Here is a 20,549-nt window from a genome sequence, read left to right on the forward strand (position 1 = left end):
TGGACAACTTTTGTCAATACAGATTTTTCTTCTTTATAAATGGGTTCTCTGTATTACCACAACAGTAAAACTGCTGTGTTTTAATATGTAAAAAAGAAGCCAGTCCTCAAATGTTCCAGAAAAATCAAAGTTAGTATGTGTTGGTATGCTAGCTGGTAAAGATGAAGCAGTCTCTTGCATTTCCTAATGAAGAATAACAAGTTCTTTCATACTTAAAAAATTAATGTTTTTGTGACACCGATAGTTAATATTACACACTGTGAAAGTTACCTTTGCAATAAATCTCTTCAGGAACGGATATGGTCCTAAAACATCCAGAAAAGGAGAAAAGAAACTAGGGAAGCGAGTAGTAGATATTCCAACTCGGTATAAGCCTGTGTTTGATAATCTGATGTTGTCCGGATACCCAGGCAGGTTGTCCATAAAAACTTCTTTTTTCCCTGCATTAGCTCCACTCAACCAAAGGCTGCAAAAAGGGAATTTTGTATATGAGTTATAGTGGCTGCTGCAAAATGCAGTAAGCTTAACAGCATGGAAGATCCATCGTTTTGATTCATGCAAGGAATTTTTCAAAATGCAGGAAGTAGTGAATGCAAAGAGGGTCTAAACTTGAGTAGTGATGATTGGTCAAAAAAACTTATCTTTCTGCATGTGTGACAGAGTGCTCCACCATCAGCCTGACCTTTATCTCTCATAACCTTGCCGAAGTGATGACCACCCGTGGTGGTCATAATGGATGCATCTAGTCGTGGTGGCTGCTTCTGGCTCAACGTGGTTTCAGGGAGGCAGGTAAGAACACAATAGCCAAGAGCTACCTTGAGCAATGCACCCAACCTCACCACAATATTGGTACTCCAAGAGCCCTTGGAGGACTCCTGAACAGCAGTGGGCTGCACACCAGGATCTCCCCTTGAGCAGGGACACCTCTCAAGGTTACTTCAGAGATTCCTTGCTGCAACAGATCCTCAGTAAGTGACTAAGAGTATGCTAAACTTTGAAATCTTAGCTAAGTGTTATAAAGGATTGATTGCGCATATATAATCCTTTAGACATAAACCGTTGACCAACTCTGGGACTAGGATTGAATCCAGCAACACCTGGACTCCTCTCTGAGAAGGAGTTTAGAAAAGAAGGGAATCTCCTTTCTGAACCTTAACTCAATAGGAGGGTCTCCCTGACAGCTGTCTAACCCTCTCCTCTATGCAGTAAATAACCAAGCGTACCTTGCCATCAAATCTTGTTAAAATACTGTCGCATTTACTATCAAAATTAAATTGTTGTTTTGTATCAGTAAGTATATTGCTGCTTCTCTCTTATGAGTGAAGTGCATCACTCCATCTGCAACAGCGTGTAACATAAACAGTACCACCCCCAAGTTCTATTAAAAAAATGTATTCACAGATGTGCCTGTTAAATGAAAACTAATATTAAATTTGTCTTTCAAACTTCTGTGAAACAAAAAGCTGTTAAAACACTGACTCCCTTTAAAATGGGAAAAATAGAGTGTTATGCTAATCATCATAATCATGCAGTGACAGTTGGCCTCTGAGTTCTGTTGTAACTGTAATAATGGAGTCATCAGGGTAATTGTAATTGAGTATGAAGGAATTAGGGCCCAATATTTCAGTAAATCAGTATAAAAAACATTTGGCAGTGGAAAGAACAACTGTTAATCTCTACCTAGAATTAACTAAAACCTGTAACTCTTGCAATAGAAAAAAGTAATTTAGACTAAGTTTCCAATAGCAACTCTGTTGACTGTACATCTTCAGTTTACATGTTTAGAAAAGCAAGGAAAAACAGAAAAAATAAAAACATGAAAATCACATCTAAAGGTTAATATTTTATATCTAGGAGGAGAATGATGTTTAACATACCGTATGATTCTGCATACACTGGTTTCTGCTATTAATATGTAATCTTCCTCAGGAGACAGTGCAATCCCATTTGCCATGTACAAGCCACCGAGCACCATTCTTCCTGTTCTTGTCACAGGGTCATAGGCCAAGAGGCGACCAAGATGGTTTGTTTCAATTACCTTAATCAATATATGTAATGAAAAACTAGGCTATCAAAATACCTGGTTTCAATTAGAACAGAAAATATTCAGAAGTTGTATTAACAAGAATTAGATAAAAGCAGACTTTACAGAACAGCAGATGGCACCTTTATAAAAACAGTAAGTTCTCATCGCTAAAGGAGCAAAGGATTCTGTTTATGTCATTTCCCAGGCTGATCACAGTATTATTGCAAAATCAGAGGAACCTACAGGTAATAAAGCCCAGAATTCAAAATATGTTATTCTGCAGTTCCTGCTTCAGCAAAATATTGAGGCCTATCAGGCTTCTGTGAAAAATTAAAACTCCTTCAAATCCAACCGGAAAGCATTCATGAGTGTTGTGCTAAAGCAAGTAAACAGCTGACATTTTACTTCTGATATGAAATAATTTTAATAGGTTTCTTCTGCTAAAAACCTGCAAGGCAGCTTTGGATTATGTACACATAAGCCCCGTGAAGAGGAAACTGCCTTGATGTTTGTCATTTGTACTGGCAGCCCCTTGTCAAGACTGAAATACTAAAGGGAAAAGATTATATACTACCAAACAATAATTCTGATAGCTTTAAGAAACAGCAAGTCACGCATAAGAGATTTCAACTTTTTTTTTTCTTTCCTTTAATAACTTGGACCTTAATTCCCATTCCTTAAATATATTTCCCTTCATGTGATTTTTTTTTTCCTTGCTTAATTTTATTCACAGTTCTGGTAGTAAAGACAAGACTCAGTGGAAACTTCATGTCTGTGACCTCACTGAATTTCAGCTTTCCAAACAGAGAGTTTGTTCTAGATAAAGTTTTACTCAAAGGCTGTGACAACACAGAAAAGATACCTTCAAGTACACCAGCAATTTGCTACCTTGCACTTCCTGCAGTATAAGAACATGCTTGTAGACAGATACCAGAGAGAAACTAATATGCTGTAAAAATCCAGACTGTAGTGTATCACATGACAATTTCTTTGGGTAGTCATACCCAGGGGGTTTTTTCGGAAGAGCAGCTATGGAATAGCACAGCCCATCCTCTGCCTCAGGGCTCAAACATGCTGCATTCATCGCATGCTTGGCTAAAACACACAAGCACAATTGAAAAATGTTGGTCTCTTCTGCAGCCTAGTACATGGTGCTGCCAGCATGAAAATTAACACTTAAGCTGCTTGAACAAATGGCTGCAAAGATTACCTCATCTCACCTCATATTTGTGATGTCGTCTTTCCCACTTGCTACTTGAATCCGTAAAATAAATCAATTTTTTCTTTGATATTTCTAATCCATTTAGGAATTTGAAAGGCAGCCCATCCACTCCTGGTTAATAGAAATGACTACTGATTAAAATAAGTACAAAACCACCAAGTGTTCAAAATTATTCAGATCCACACAAGCTTAAGATTGCAATTCCAAATGTCATAGTTAATGCTATTGCTAACCTTAATTTGTTCCAAGCTAAAGTCCAAGCTCCAAATTACTTTCATTTGCAGGGAAATATGTTCAGCTTGTAGCTCAACATAACACATAGCAGACCAAAAGCCTCTGGCAAATATAATTGCTTTTGTTTTCTTATATTTTTAAAACAAATCTTAAAAATGCAAAGCCAATGGGTTTTCAATCAGCCCTAGTCCCCACACTCATTAGTACTGTAGATTAGTAGATTAAAGCGCCTTCATCATCTTCCAATTTATACATAAGCATGAGGACCAAACCCAAGATCAATCTACTTCCCCACTAACTGTAGCATCACCTTTTTCACTTGATAGCAAGAGGGTTTTCTCTCCTGTCCTTGGATTGACTTTGTACAGGCCTAAATAAGAATCCACCACAACCAAGTTACCATCCTGATCCATTCGGACTCCATGGGGCCGGCCGCATATTGGTTCATAGTCTGGAGTTCCTGAGATACAAATAGGAGGATATGTTAGACCAGGAGGTTGACAAAATGAAGATCGCAAAATACAAAGGCTGAAAAGCACTAAACTTTTATCGTTGAATAAATCAGATCCATAAAAGCTTCCTTGAACCATTTCTAAAAGTGACTTGCAAAGGAAGTGACAGTATAATGTCAATCTAGCGGTCTCTGTTCCTTACTACTTATGAAAAAATTTGCTCCCAACCTTCAGAGCAATTCAGCTCTACTCTGTTTTCCCAGACAACTTTAAAGATGACCAAAAACTCGTAGGATTACTAAATCAGTAAAACAAAATGGATTAGCTGCTGTTTATTTTATATCCTCAAGAAAAAGATGGGAGAAAACTACTTTTAGGAAAGATTTACCAAACTACTTCCCGTAGCTAAGGAGCCCGAGTTCCACAGGTCACGTGAAAGTCCTATAAGTAATTCTCAGGTAAAACTACAAAAAAACCATATCTACAGTGAGCAATTTTTACAGTGAGCAATTTCCCTGAAAGCAGTGAAATTAGTAAAGCTTGACACCCTAGAGCTTTGTAACCTAATTCTCTCTACTCTGAAATACATGTTCTCCCCTAGTATTCCAGAAAGCAAGGGACAACATCCATTACAGCTCACTAGAGCTCTAACACACCAGTAACACCAGCTGACTGGCCCTTCAACAGCAGCCAAAAAGTTAGCAGCTGATTTCTGGTCCTACTCCAAACAGATCAATCATTTTTGTCTCATTTTTTGGTTTCTTAACTTCCACATAGTCAATTATTTACATAAGACTCAAAAAAGCTCAGTAATCGTGAAAATTCTTTCAAATTCACTCAAGACTAGCCCATATCACAGGGATTTTGAGGATCAGGAAAGCACCTACACAACTGTCACATGTTCAGGCAACCAGGCTAAAGGCAATCAGCTATTTCAATGGCCTTTCAGGCCTTCATTGAGTCATCAAAGAAGCAGCAGGGTAGACGTAGACATTTTGTGTTTGTCTTCGTCATTTGCAAGTAAGGAAAGAAAATGCAACCTTGCCGTCTGGCAGCAGGACAGACTATTCTGAGTCTCTGATTCCTTTGTAGAATTTGAACTGTTTCTAAAATACATTTTGCCCTTGAGACAGGAAAATCATCGCATAAATCATGTCTTTAGACCACCCTTAAAAAGCTATGTATAGAAGGACTACTATGAAATGTTATTTAAATGGCAATCCATGGCAAATCAGTCTCAAGGGCTGGAGAAGTGTGCCTTTATGCCTTAGTCCGCCTACATTAGGAAAAACTATTAGGATAGCAGTGGGCTTCTCTTACAAATTTGCATAAAAGAATCAGAAAACATTAACAGCAGCAAAAATAGCACTTCAGTTGCTCATTCAGTGAGATTTATACGAGCAAGTTTGTTGTCATTTTCACATCATAACTGTCGCTCACCGCATTCAGGCATATCCTGCCCCATCTGAGTAAGGAAATGCAGCTGGTCACCGCTGATCATCCACAGTTTCCCATCCACAGTACCAGTGTATATATTACCTTAAAATAAGTATATTAGGAGACTGTTTTAAAAGGGACCAAGGCAAATAAATCTTAAAAGAAGGACATTCCTCATTATTGTGAGCTCTTCCTTCTTGCTCCTAATTTATGTATCCCATGCAGACACAAAGCAACAAAACAGGAAAAAATACAGCTTGCTTTAAATATATTTTCGTAAAGCAGAAAGAGTAACAATAAATTGGAGATTAGAGAAAATATGAATTGTTCATATGTTTAATTTAAATAAACATAATACACTAAAAGCTATCTTAAGACTCCTCTGGGATAGCAGCAAAGACATCGAGGATGGGACTAAAGATTCATAGGGATATTCTCATACTGTCATTGAAAATCAGTGAAAGCATTAACAGAGCTCACATGATCTACCTTTTTGTCCTGAGGGTTCTGCCACGTTATGAACTAGCTAAAATGTTCAGTAGACAAAAGGAAAACATTACAACAACTGATCCAAAACAAGAAAGTAACCCTTCTCCTAGGACATGGAAATCCTAAGCAAAAAAAGTAAGTGTGGTGGCTTTTTTTTTAAGCTGTAATGTTTTGCTTAGGTTTTGAACTAACAGAATAATATCCAAAATGTCTAAGTTTGAATTAAAGGACTTAAGCACTGTTTTTATTGAATACCTCCTTAGCAGTTGCTTTCTCATCTGCTTTTATAGTGTTTACATTAACAAGGCAAAAACCTCCCAGGAAATCTTCAAACCTTTTGACATTGTATTTAACTCAAAAAACTTCTGTGTAGAGTATCGGAGGAAAATCACTAGCAGTGTTTAAGCCTCACCTTTGAAAAATAGCATCCTCCTACCTTTTGACTAGTCCAGGCTCTGAAATAGTACAGCCCACATCACCAATCCTAGATTTACTCTGTTCTATGAAATACACTTTTAGTGTAAAGTCCTGTCTGGAAACATTCCTCTTATTTGTCTTTTATTTACATAGATTAATCTAAAGACATTATTTTCTTTACATGTGACCTGCATTTTCACCCTAGCCTTGTTTACACTTAAAAATGTGCACTGTCAGTTGGCAAAAGGTGTTAAAAGATACTCCATATAAGTTATGCTACAATTCTGTGCCAATATTACTAAAAAAACACAGATTCTGACTTTGTCTAATGAGCACTTGCACCAGAGCAGATAAACAGATATAAAAACGTCTAGCATCTGCTCACTCACATCTATAGAAAAATGTTATGTGTAAATAGGGCAGATTCTCAAAGTATCAGCTGTCAGATCTAGATTAAAAGAATTGTCTAGGATTACTGCTCTACAGAAAGCACCTGTTTATCCGAAGGGAGAACTTCAGAGCCACTGTTCAATACAACAACTTTGCCTGGGAAAAAACAGAGGCTAAACTTTGCTGTCATGAAATACAGCGGCATTCTAATGCCTCCTGAGGCATGTTGGAAACAGCTGAAATTTCTGATCACATACCAGATTCTGTATTTAAAGAGAGAAATCTTAGACTTGTAATGCTATTTTCTATCATGCTATGTACTGGGCTATGATGGTATATTTAGATTTATAGAGCTAGTGCAAGTGGGTTTTGCGTTAGACTTATGGGTATTTGTAGTAAAGTGAAGGCAAAACAGAACTACTCTGATTACCCGTAATATGCTGTCTTACTCATATGGAAAACAGCATTTACCTAAAACAGGCTACAGCCCCCCCCCCCACTTAATACAACCTTGGTCGTATCATAAGTTTTTAACTGAATGAATCCAATCTCCTAAAACATCCTTCAATTCAGAGAAGATCCATGGTAGAATTAACACACTCAAGAAAAATAGAACCAAACCAGTACTTTAAACAGCATCATGAATGAGGTTAGATTTGGTAACGCAGAGCATTTGCGGGATTAGTCCTCATATTTAAAATATACTCTGCAAAATTCCAGTTGTGAACACTATCCTTTCTGAAAGTTGTAGAGGAAGAGGTGGAGAATAAAAAGTGTGAAAAAAATAACAATTTAAAATAGCACCTTTGAGGAAAGGAGGAAGGAAACAGCTTTGGGAAAACATTTGCTAGGAATGGATGCCTCAATGCAAGGTGTTGAGCTAGGTCCCTTCCAGGCCTATGCTGCTGGGACTGAAAACACTTCTAATTTCAGCTTGCACAATGGCAAACAAGAACGTTCCAGATGATTACCTCTCACCTCTGCAGCACACAACACAAGATGGTATATTTCAGACAAACATGCGCTGGGCTATACAAGTATTTCCTTGAAAAGTACCATAAAACTAGAACCAGCAGTAAGGGGGAGTGTCTGAACTGCCTGGCTTAAACTACTGTGGACTGGGAGTTACCTGCTTTTCCATGCTGGCTACTGCAGGAATCTATTTTATCCACTGTTACCTATTTCTCCAGAACAGATGAGTCCTGAGTCCACAGCACTAAACCTGTGTCCTAAACAGAAGATCACAGTCTCTCTCCTCTATTTGGCTTGAACTTTCAGCACAGTCCCCCACTTCAGTCACGCTCCGGGTAAGAGCTGTTGGAAAGATGCAAAATGGGCTACTTGCCACCACTTCAGCCCTCTGCTTCCCACCATTCTGCAGGCTCCTGCACCTACCATTCTGCCACCTCACAGCTGCCAGACAAGCAAGATGAATTACGTGGATAAGAGGAGGTTTTCTATTACAGTGAAAAGTTCTTGTATATTCCAAGCTGCTCTAAAAATACGTTTCTGAGAACTATGCAAATTTTAAAACAACTCAATTTGCTTTCCCTCTTTGGTTCCATGTTCAATAACAGCTTTTGAAATAAAAGTGTGATGAACTCGGTGACTGAGCCCAAGCAGAAAATTAACACTGCTTTTGGCGACCCGAAACAGAAAAAATGACACCAAACCAAGGCAAGCTTATCACTAGTTCTATGTCAAAAGCCCAAGCTTAGACTCACATGTGGAAGAATTCCCACAAAAATCTCTAGCTGTTTTGCATGTTACTTTTAAAGGATACGCCATTTTATACCTTTTCAAAATTAGTAAGATGCCTGTATGTTGCCAATTTGTGGGTCTATGTCTTTTAACACAGCAGTAGGACATTTGCTGTGTCCGTGGGAGAAGCAGATAACAGAAAGTTGTGGAGTATTCCCAGGGATACGTTTACAAATGTGAAGACATAGAAGAATATACAATTATCTTAATATTTTTGAACAATCATTTAGCAAACATTCCTGTTTTTCTTTCTTTGGATTTAATCTTAAATCTTGGATTTAACTTCTTATGTCTTCTAATAACCTGACCAAGCAGATGTATTGGATATAATGGAACAGATGTGTTACATGTAGCAGACGTATAACTTTACCCTTTTGGAAGTTATCTACTTGCCTTCATCATCAACAGTAAAAGACTCGGGACCTTTCAGTTGTCCTGTGAAAATTCTTTGTCCACTCTGAAGCTTGTTATTCACTTGCAATGATCCAACTAAGGCAGGAGGTGGCTTTTCAAAACTGCACCGAATGAATAATAAATAAGATATAAGAAACAAGACAACATTGGACTATAAAATTATTTGAAGGGAAAGTAATAAGACTTTATTCCAGAGATACTAGTAACAAGGTATTATATCTTTTTAAAGAACTTGTTAAAACTATTAGTATTTGTTCAAACTATTACTTCAAACTGAATTAACAATTCTATGGAGCTTGCAGGCCCAGGCTAAAACGAATACAGACTTTTTAGTTATTTTTTTTTTCTGAAATCAATACAAACACAGAATTGCCATCATCCTAGAGTTTTATTCCCTATCATTAGTCTGAGATCTACTAACAATTTTTCTATGTGTATGTATGAATACTGCACTGGTCAGCATTGTTTTGCTTGAAATTCACTTGATCAAAAAAGTGTTTCTATTTTCCAGTTTTATGTGAGAAACACAATTTCTCCTGCATATGAACTTAAATAACATGTTTTATTTGCTCCTGCAGGGTGAAAAAAATATAGGAGAAGTTTTGAAAGCACAGGTATTTCCTGACAAACATAAGTATTCTATTGAACTTGAAAATTAAGCAGGGAAACATACATGAATGGCTCTGGATCAATGGGAGATGGTAAAAAGTAAATGCTTGCAAAAGTTGTAAGGAGCGCAGCTGGAAACCCCCACGATGGGAACCTAGGAGGAAAACAAACCAATTGTATACTCATGCACATACAGGAGGAGAGTGAGAGAGGACTAAGAAGAGTCAATTTTTTTTCCATAGTTAAAAAATTTCAGTGCTAAAATTAAGACTGAAAGACGACAAAGCAGACTGCAATAACCTGGCAGTCCCTGTCATGGAGGAGCAGCTCAGCTGCTCCTTGGGCAGTTCTGCTGCCCTGCTGTCTCCCCACTGGAGCTCCTCCTGTCCCCGGACCCGTGACCCAGCCAGAAACCACCAGGTTTCTTCTGACAAGTTGTATTTCTAGTAGTACGTAACTGCTGCAGGCAGAGACACAAGCCCAGTTACCTGTGTGGTGAGCAACTTTGCTGATTCTAGTATTTTTCAGGCCTTTTACCAACCTCACCCTGGCGGAGTATCAGAGTATTTGCTAGTGATGGGGTTTACCAAGTGCATACATAGTCATAATGTGGTTGTTGTACTTAACCTTTTCCATATGGATTTTTAGCTGGCTCTTTTTGAACTTGGCAGGAAAGTTTGGCAACACGTGAAGCTATAGGGTCTCACATGAACCCACCTTCGAGGAACCGGTGCAACTATTATCATCTCCTCAGCCGCAGGACCGCAACGCCCAGGCAAGAGCATCAGAGAGACCGCTTCAATCCAATTAGGGAAGGTTACACCATTTTAAACAATACAAAACAACCAGGAAGTTAAACATACACGTTTCTGGAGAAAACTGCTAAAAAAGCCTTTAAGGGACGTGATATTTAAAAGGTTGAAAGGCATTTACAGAGGAGGGAGGAGCAGGGTATCGCCACCAGCCCAGGACACTTTCCTCACTGTATTCACCTCGTGTTTCTCCATGAGGGTTTGTTTGTTTTTTTTTTTTATATAAGAAACCACTCGCCCAAGTACAGCGGGACAGCAACCACTGCTCCGCTTCCTCAGTGGCGGAGGCACCTCTGTGACAGAGGAAAGCCCCGCTCCGGCCCTGCCCTACCCACAGTCATCTTGAGGTAAAACATGGCCGACCCGCTGCCCTCAGGCCCTCTCCGCTTCCCCCACCGCCGCCCGCCCGGGGGAGACCTCCCCTCACGGGGGCGGGAAGACGCCATCGCCCTCCTCCCTCCCACAGAGCCCAGTGCTTACATGGCGTCGCGGCGGGCGGCTCCCGCCTCGGAGGCGGACCGCCGCCGAGCCGTCCTCTGAGGCGGGAGCCGCCCGCCCTCCTGAGGGAGGAGGCAGCCCCAGCGGCCGCCATTGCTCGCCTCAGCGCCACCCGGGCGGGAAAAGGGGGGCGGGAGCGACTCCTCCTCGGGCGGGGCTGAGTGTGAGGTAAATGTGGGGAAGAAAACGGTAAATTTCAAAGTCTGTTTGTAAATTTCAAAGTTATTTGGTTGGTTTCAGGTTTTCTGTATTATGACTTCTGTCTTACTCTTTACCGCAATCAGGAGACCAAACACGTACACAAACAAGTATGACTGGGACACGCAGGCTGAAATGTACCTGTTTTTTCCAATGAAACTTTAATTTAAGGTAAGCTGCATCTTCCCACGCGATTTATTGCTACGAGGCGTCAAAGTGATCACAACAGGTAAGGGGAAAAAAAATAAAACACATATCACATAACTAAGTATTGCCAACTTCAACTTTAATAATGGAACCATCACATTTTTTATTTTTTTATATTTTTCTTGCCATTTCAGTAATAACTTTAAGGGGAATAAAAACTTCCCTACAAAAATAAAACTAAGCTTGTCAAAATTATAAATAGTTTAAATGTTTGTTTTTAAAGACATACATATTTTAATGTTTCCCTGCATTCCCCCCCCCCTGCCCTCACCCATATCATGTAATCATTCTGGTACCATCATATAATGAAAACAGTTTTGCGACAAAAGCTTTGACAGTTCAATTTGATGCAAAAATTAAAAGATAAAAACTGACTAGGCATCACCATTTCTTTTAAATTAAAGCTGTTGTAATTGCCAGTGTGTAAAAAAAAAAAAAAAAAAAAAAAGAAAAAAATTAACCCCACACACAACATCTTACAATAATTAACCATGGACTAAGACAAAATTAAAATATAAGTTTATTTTGGTCCCCCACCCCCTCCCCCTTCACCCCAAATCAAGACTCATAGTGCATACAACACTGATTGAGGTTTTTGGCTAAAGTAAATGCAGATGTGCCTACTTAAAAGACTGATAGTTTAGTTCAAGTAAAAACAAAATTCACATACTTTTATACTCCACTTTTAAACTCAAACAGTGTTTAAATCTGAGCGACAAATGGTTCATTACTGACAGCGATTATGTAATGATTATATAGTTACGGGCAGATACATAAATTAAGTAGATGTTAACAGAATACCCACCGACATGCTGCTTGCATTCATAGAAAAACAAATTGTAACAAAACATAAAAGCATTCCCTGAACCATTATAAAGTGTCTCACTTGAGGATAATGTTGCTAACTCACACATGCACTACAATGTTACATGTGAAATTAAAAAACAAACAAGATATGCCTTATATATACTTTATAGTTAGTCCTACTCTTAATTTCTCTTAACACTTTAAAGCATTATGATTGTCTCATTAAGCTTGCAAATTCTTTTTACCAAAAAACCTGTGAGGAGTTTAAAAAAAAAAGTCTTACTAAGGAAAGGAAACAAAGGCACAATTACATCAAATTAAGGGGAAGAACAGAAGCATCTTGGAGTTTCACACAATATCCATTAGATGTCACCAAAGTTTTAACAATTCCTTGGGAATTCAAAACAAACACCCTAAGAGTGGAGGGAAAAAACCCCAACAACTTCTGCTTCTCTTAAATCATTAGCACTCCTCCACCCACCCACCCCCAAATTTATAACTCATTTCCTCTCTGGCATGATAATGACTAAAGCATTAGTTACTCAAATTTGCCTCATGCTTCTATTGCACACCCACTTCTTTGGTTTCTTTTGAACATGTTTTTTAAGATAAATAACTCTGAAAGAACAACAATTATATTTACAGTAAAGTAAAAAACTTTCTTGCTACATTTTTCCTATTTTTCAATCAAGTAAATCAGCAGTCTGCAGAATTTGGTAATCTGTTTTTCAATTAAGAATTTAAAAACAATAAAGAAAAAACCTTCTGAATTACTAAAAGCAAGAGTTACTAAGCTCAGTCACCAACACAGCCAATAAGTGTTACTTTTCTGCTAAGCTGGAAACATAAATAACAAATTCTACTTTCTTTGCCTGACTGAGCCTTTAACAAGCAAAGAAGCAGAGGAAGCTATTTTTGTCTTTCAGATATGATAATTCAAAATTATCCAGCCTAAAAATGGATTGCTGAGCCAGAGGAAAGATCTGACTTACAATAAAGACCAAATGTGTCTGTAGTTATAAGTTTATGTCTAAACACTCGCTAGACGGGCATTTCTCACAGAGTTATCTGAGACATTGACTGCTTTTCTAAATTCAAGTAAGCAGCTTTTTAGCTTCACTGCACTTTTCAAACCCCCACTATGCATTTATGGAATCAGCTTCTCCAATAACGACTTGTATGTGCAGCTTCATTTCCATTCTTTTTTAGCTTTTGCCTCTCATTCCTTCCCATTATTTCTATTATCTTTATTTCTTTTCCAGTGTGGATTTATGCAGTATAAAAACCATAAAACTTATTCACAATATTCTAACATCCTAAAACTTTAATCCTGTAGAACTAGTATTTAACTTTCCTCTCTATAAATACTATTCCCATTTAAAACCAGCCCTCCTCTGACAGCTACTACGATACCTCACCTCCCTCAACTCTTACCTTCTTTTCAACTTTCTCTTTACCTTCTCCAGAAAAAAAAAAAAACACTTAACGCCTTCCACAAATTTCACAGAACAAATCAAAAGATCTCATATGCCATCTATAACAGTTCTCTCACAAATTATACAGTAACTATTTGAAAACAGAAAGGTAGTGCAAATCAATTTCATCTCAAAGATAGTGCTCCAACTATTTCTTGTCCAGACAGTTTCATTCATTTTTTTAACCCATCAATTTGCACATCCTTACTTGTAAAGCTACCATTAAAGTAAAGAAGAAAAAAAACCAAAAACATAAAAATCTTATTTCATAGCATCCTAGAAAATTGATTACAGTTTCACAGCTTGCACCAAGGTAACTTGGAAAAACTCTCTAGGCACACAGAGGGTTGCAAACTGATGTACAAACATGCAGAATCCCTTACTTGTGGGTGCAAGATGCTAAGTCACCTGGCTTACGGAACTAAGTCTATAGCAATATTCAGGTACCCTGGCATCACAAAACAGTCTTCCAAATAAAGAAAACTACTCTCTGCTGCTCTTTGTATGTTGGGTTTGGCATGCTATACTGACATTTGGTAGCGTGCGTTTTTCCTGAGTATCCTTTGGCCCCCTTTTAACCAGGTTTCCACACCCCACCAAGGGCTTCTTCAAGTTTGTCTCTGTAAGCTGCGTAACGCTTCTTTAGGATTTGCAGTTGCTCGTTTTCCTCTTTGTCCAGTATACGCAAGAAGTTTTGCAGTTCAGGAATACTAAAAGCTTCCCACTGGAGAGAGAAAAAAGAGAAAAGGATGGATGAGATGAACGGAAAATACACAAATTATTTATATATACAGTATTTTTAAACAAAACCTCAGACACTCAAAACAATTTCAAACTGAAACAGTATCGGGCACACTCCTTGCAAATCTTAAAAACATTTCACTCTTTTTAACTGTTTTTTTGTTCTGCAAGTAACAACAGGCCAGTCTAACCACAAATGAAATGTTTACAAAAGGTGCAGAGTAAATATAACAAGAAAAAAAAAAAATCTGTTTCCAAAAAACGGATTGTCTTGTCAACAGGGATCAAACAGGAGCCCACTCATCCATGAAGTTAAACACACAAAACCAGCAAGAGTGTAACATACCATGACTTCTCCAGTTTCATGCTCACGTAGAACAAAACTGAGCATTTCTGTTCTGGGGCCCGCCACCAAACGCAGGTAGAGGGGATGTTCTCGGTCTGACAGCTTGCATGTATAAACTGCAAGGGAAGAAAAAAAATCACAGTAATTATCTTTACTAACGACGTCTCAAATGCTTTGAATGATTAACGTCAGCTAGTGTTAGAAAATTTCAGAGATAAGCACGTGTGGCCACAAAATTTACACATTCAACATACTGTCTCCATATTAGCCTACATACTGGTTTTGAGCAAATGAGTTTTAGGGAGAAGGTGAGCAGACTGATGGCAACAGCGCAACACTACACTCACACAGGAATGAAAGGGCCTCTAGTCACCACAGCGCACCACCTGAATACATGCAGGGGAAAAAAAAACACACGAAAAAAAATACAACACAGATCTGTCACTATAACTAAGCATTTGAGACATCAGAGCTGCAGTATCACCATTCTGATACCTTTCCCAGTTAAAATCTCATACACAAAGTCTAAAAGAGGACTCTGCCTGCCTGACACGGTTGGTGTGACCAACAGCCAGAAATATCTGAACTCCTGAAACTGCTCTCAATGTCCATGGAAGAAGGCGGCTTCTAAGTGCAAGAACACAACATGGGCAAAGCGCACTTTTCACTAAAAATACCTTTTGCATCTTCTGGTTACTTCCAAACACGTCATACAAACAACTTCTAACAGCAGTCAGCGCACTGGGAGAGCCATGGGCACTAATTAACACACATGAAAACAAGGCATGTGCCCATGATGCTCGTCAGCCCAAGAGCTGTTTGCCAGTGCAGGAACTTCAGATATCACAGACACCAAGGTTTCTCTTTTTAATAATGTGTCCTGTAATTTTATCTCACAAATCTGCAGTGTATCAGGCCAGCTGAAATTTAGAGCCTGACAAAGGGCCATATTAAATAAAATACAACGGACTGCAAAGCACAGCAGATCTATGTAGATGGGTTAGTAGGTTAGTTTGTCTTTTGTGAATTATCCTGAAATGTCCCCAGATCATTTACTCCCTTACACACACTACTTTTCGTAAGGAGAAAAGACAGGAGAGAGCAAGATTGTCACCTCCATTTATCTGAGTTCTTCCACCCTACTTATTTCAAGTGCTCTTACAGCACAACTCCCTCCCCAAGCCCCTTCACCACCAAAATGCCACAAGTCCAACTCATACCTTGGTCTTCCTTGTGACAGCGTTTATAAAGTGCAAACTTTGCAGGGTTGTCAGCCACGAAAAACTTTTTGAGCAAGGCCTCGATAACTTCACGAACAGTGTTGGTGCTGCTGATGTGAAGGGTATTCACGCAGCCATCCGGCAAGTAAAAAGCAGTTTCATTATTGCTGTGAGCGCATCTCCCCTGGCTCTGGGAAGACTGCACAGTGATCGGTCTGCATAGTTCCATCTGAACTTTGATGAAGCCAGTGTAAATCCCATTCGCGTTCTGCAGCAGAAGGAAAGCACCAAACTGTTAAAACTAGTAATGACCAGTTGTGACAAATTAGTGGAGCAGGCAGGCTAAAATGGTCACAGTGAACACAACTTAAATGCCACCGTAATATATGATGTCTCACAGGAAAGATATTGTTTCAACAATTCAGACATTTATTATTTAGTTCTGGGCTCCCCAGTTCAAGAAGGACAGGGAACTGCTGGAGAGGGTACAGCAGATGACCACAACGATGATTAGGGGCCTGGAGCATCTCTCTTACAAGGAAAGGCTGAGGGACTTGGGTCTTTTTAGTCTGGAGAAGAGAAGACTAAGGGGGGATCTGATCAACACCTACAATACTCAAAGGGTGGGCGTCAAGAGGAAGGGGCCAGTCTTTTTTCAGTGGTGCCCAGTGACAGGACAAGAGGAAATGGGCACAAATTTGTGCATAAGAAGTTCCATCTAAACATGAAGAGGAACTTCTTCACTTTGAGGGTGGCAGAGCACTGGAACAGGCTGCCCAGAGAGGTGGTGGAGTCTCCTTCCCTGGAGACATTCAAAACCCGCCTGCAAAAGTTCCTGTGCAACCTGTTCTAGGTGGACCTGCTTTGGCAGGGGGGGTTGGACTAGATGATCTCCAGAGGTCCCTTCCAACCCCATATCATTCTGTGATTCTGTGATTATATTATTATTATGGTATTTCTGCTGAATATTAATTTTTTTTCTTAATAAAAAGACCACTAACACGCATCTTTAGCAACAGATTTTATGCAGAAACACAGAAATTATCTCCCACATTTTAGCTGTGCTTGTCAAATTCGTCTAAGGCATTTAGATGTTCAAATCCTGTTGCAATTTAAAAAAGCGCCAGAATAAATGCCAATCTAATCAACATTCCAAATTATTTATTCCAGTTGCTTCTGAAAGACAAAATAGCAAAATTGATCAAACCTTTCTGAGCTAGAAAACTTCAGACCATCTGGTTTTTGGCACAGTAAGTCCTGACCCACATGCAAATATGTAACAGAAGTCTTTTTAGTACATAGTTGTACTTACATGGTTTAGGATATAATGGAATTTCCAAATTTCCATATACTATACACCCACAGGAATACATAATGTATGAGAAAAATCTGGACAATGCAACGACTGAGTAACAGCTTGCCAGGCAGATAAATGTGAATTTTATTAGTACAGTCTGCAGTAGGCTGGACTGAGGCTTAGACCTGGTCCACAATCCTTGGAAATGAAAAATCTGTACACATTCCATTGCCTGAATTGTCTGTGTTGTGGGGGTGGGGAGGAGGAAGTCTCCTTGTGCTGAAAACCTGTGTGACTACCCTGAAAATTAAGTCTCGTATAATAAATAGTGCATGTTTTAAAGATGCTCAGCCAATGAGAAAAGTTATCAGAGAAATACATGACAAAAATTTATCTACACAAACAAGATAAACATATCTTCGCGTTTACCAGCTGAGGGTTTTCATCTGACATATTTACATCTTGGCATAGGCTGAGAGTTTCTCTTAAACATGTTTCAAATGACATATACATTTGTTTCTACACTACTGTTTGTTTCAATCCATACAAAATCCTGGAACAGGCTGCCCAGGGAGGTTGTGGAGTCCCCTTCTTTGGAGATTTTCAAGACCCGCCTGGATGCAGTCCTGAGTAACGTGCTCTAACATGCTCTAGGCAATCCTGCTTCAGCAGGGGAGTTGGACTAGATGATCCCTATGGTCCCTTCCGACTCTAAAAAAATTCAGTGAAATTCAGTGAAAAGAGCTACATGGATAAAAACATTTCAGACATGAGATTTCATTTCCAGATCTAAGAAAGAACCTCTTACAAAGTCATTAAAACAGAGACAGTTTCATATGTGAGATGGTGAGAATAAAATGATTCAGAGCACACCTCAAAGTTACAGTTCAATTGCTCCTATTAAAAATTACAGGAATCCTATGCAAAACTTACCAAGGTCATCTTTAATTTATCAGTGACAGATGAATTATAGCTTTGTATTTTCTCTTTAACTTCTTCTTTACTGAGATAAACGTGAGGTTCTCTCTCCTTCTGAACATCCTTCAACAACAACAGACAGCAGTTTTAGAAAACAAAACAAAATACAATTATTTTATGACTTTGGATATGAGCATTCTTAGTCCAAATGGTCATTATCCCACAGAGGCTCAACATACAGCAATAGAAAGGATTAACATGTTAGGCAAATCAAACAGAACACTTGGCCTGAATGGAGATGGTTAAATCAACACACCCAAAGACACTTGTGTCCTTCTTTTGCCAACTGTTTTCATTCAAATATTTATCAGCAGTATGTAAAACAGCCTGGCTCACTTTATGGCTTGATTTGCTCATGTCAATGCTATGCAATATTTTTAAGAATATAGTTGCAACGGTCATTAAATATTACTTAGGGCACAAACAGGTATTTCTAAACAATTGAAGACTACATATGAAAATAGCAGCATGTGCTACCCAGCAACTCCAACAATCCCCACATGTGCCAACAGCCCAAGAGCATCCCTGCATTCCAATGTGACAGCCAGCATGTTACACACAGGGTCACCAACTGCTACGTGAACCATCACAAGTAACTCTCTTGCTATATAATGTTACACCAAATCCATGTTTTTTCCATGGGGAAGGCCCTATTAGATTCTTCCACTGCTGCTTTTACGAGCTTGCTACGGATTTTACATGCAGCAGTAAAAGCAATCCCTGGAGCTGGATTTTATCCAAACAAACATTTGCTCCCAATCCCTATTACTGCAGCAAAACTAGCGTTATAAATACACTCCGCTTTCTACCACTCGCACAAATGCCATATATAGTATGAAAGGGTTTCAGCTCCCAGCTTTAATGATTTTAGACTTCACTTAGAAAGGGAGGAGCCTTGAAGAAGCTTAAAGCTTTCAGGATATTCCTGTGTTGAGGTGTACACATTTGCTGTATGGACAAACGGTCAAGTCACAGTGTTCCGATGTGTCCTCACATTCCAGCGGAGCTTTATCCTCAGAAAGGATTTCCCTGACTTCACTGCTCAGTCCTGTATCCCAGCCTTTGGGACACCACTCAGCACACACCTTCACAGGCACTTCGGTTCGCCAGAAACGACCCCAAAGATGAGCATATCTGGTGCGGAACTGTAAGTTTCCATTTGTCAGAAAGAATCTGCAGAATTTTTTCTGTCTCCTAATTTTAAACCAGCTAGTTTTAGCTCTTTGGGACTTAGTTTTGCTTTTTCTATACGGTATTTTACTAAATGGCATGCTGGAGTGGACTTTTTTCCCATAGCTATAAAAAGAAAGGTGTGGTCTGGATGGAGAACTGGAAGCCAGAGGCCTTGAATTCTGATCTGGGCTCAGATACTGATTTCCTGCATCAGACAGAGAACACACCTTTATTTCACAGATGAGGAAACTGAGGCAAAGAGGAACAGCAGCCGAACACAGCTCTCCTACCAGCTCCATAAGCACAACAATAAGATTATACAGCATCTTGCACAGTTGCCAGACTGCCCAGTCTATTACAAAATACCAAATTACTAAATGTTTTCAGAATCCAAGTCTTCATCCTCACTACAGAAATTAAGCTTTCTTGCCTTTCTATTTTTTCATCTCCCCCCCCCCCCCAAACTGCCACAATAATGACAGATACAGCTTTATCCAAATTTCTCACTTCATCTCTGCACAGGCCCTTACAGCTTTGTAGTTTTCTATTCCGAGGACAATTAATAGTTACAAAACAAATAAATTTGACATGTCTATGACGGATCTCAAGAACCCAAGCGTTAACTTGGAACGTTCCTGGTCTGTGTAGCTGCAGACAAGCCCCTTCACATGGATACCAGCCAAGACATCCCTCTGAGAGACGAGCATGTCGTGGAGTTCACACCTCTCCAGCCTGCTAACACTACTGACACTGAAGTTCCAACAACGGGCACCTCAGTTTTAATATTTATCACTATTCTGTTGCTGATTGTTCAAGCAGGTACTTCTCATCTACCCTGCTGGAGCTGATCGTCACCATGATTCCTGAAGTTATCCATAATATCCATTATCATTAAGAGAAAACATTAACCAGAAAAAAAGGAAAACACCACCTCTCCTATGTTTAACCCTAGTTCAACCCTAGTTGAACATGGTACACACAGTGTTCGTCTGACATTCCTGGAGCTGAACTGGTCTCAGTATTCAGTGGCAATTAACTTTTGTTATATAGCTTTGTCTAGCCATGCTTTAAGATAAGATAAATAAGTCTTTTTAGACCAGTATACTTAGGGGAACGGAGGAATACTTGACAACCTCATTTCCCACAGTCCTCTTATTTCCTTCTGTACTTGTCACCTTGTAACAGGACGAACTAAAGGAAAAGCCCTCTGATAACTCTACTTAGGCCCAGCAGATCAAATTCCACTTTGTTATCTCAGCAGGTAAATCTGTTTATTATCTGTAGGAGACCTTGAGTCACCCAATACAACAGCAGAGTAACAGCAGTAATTAACCCGTGTCTACCAT

The 20,549-nt window shown here is 39.2% G+C and overlaps 2 protein-coding genes across 2 annotated transcripts in view; both read right to left on the reverse strand.

Annotated features, from left to right (window-relative positions):
• Nucleotides 1-9,599, reverse strand: part of LOC141474216 (adipocyte plasma membrane-associated protein-like) — an 11,673-nt gene extending 2,074 nt beyond the window's left edge. The window contains exons 1-7 of the mRNA XM_074162025.1: nucleotides 9,516-9,599; nucleotides 8,822-8,943; nucleotides 5,375-5,473; nucleotides 3,793-3,942; nucleotides 3,247-3,359; nucleotides 1,878-2,038; nucleotides 271-466 (exon numbers count right to left, since the gene is read on the reverse strand). Of these exons, the coding sequence (XP_074018126.1) occupies nucleotides 271-466; nucleotides 1,878-2,038; nucleotides 3,247-3,359; nucleotides 3,793-3,942; nucleotides 5,375-5,435 (681 nt within the window). The 5' untranslated portion in view covers nucleotides 5,436-5,473; nucleotides 8,822-8,943; nucleotides 9,516-9,599. The remainder of the gene's footprint in view (nucleotides 1-270; nucleotides 467-1,877; nucleotides 2,039-3,246; nucleotides 3,360-3,792; nucleotides 3,943-5,374; nucleotides 5,474-8,821; nucleotides 8,944-9,515) is intronic.
• Nucleotides 9,600-11,231: 1,632 nt separating this feature from the next.
• Nucleotides 11,232-20,549, reverse strand: part of RASSF3 (Ras association domain family member 3) — a 53,649-nt gene continuing 44,331 nt past the window's right edge. The window contains exons 2-5 of the mRNA XM_074162036.1: nucleotides 17,986-18,093; nucleotides 15,756-16,023; nucleotides 14,536-14,651; nucleotides 11,232-14,172 (exon numbers count right to left, since the gene is read on the reverse strand). Of these exons, the coding sequence (XP_074018137.1) occupies nucleotides 14,023-14,172; nucleotides 14,536-14,651; nucleotides 15,756-16,023; nucleotides 17,986-18,093 (642 nt within the window). The 3' untranslated portion in view covers nucleotides 11,232-14,022. The remainder of the gene's footprint in view (nucleotides 14,173-14,535; nucleotides 14,652-15,755; nucleotides 16,024-17,985; nucleotides 18,094-20,549) is intronic.

The sequence above is a fragment of the Numenius arquata genome, chromosome 2, assembly GCF_964106895.1.
Source record: "Numenius arquata chromosome 2, bNumArq3.hap1.1, whole genome shotgun sequence".
Lineage (NCBI taxonomy): Eukaryota > Metazoa > Chordata > Aves > Charadriiformes > Scolopacidae > Numenius > Numenius arquata.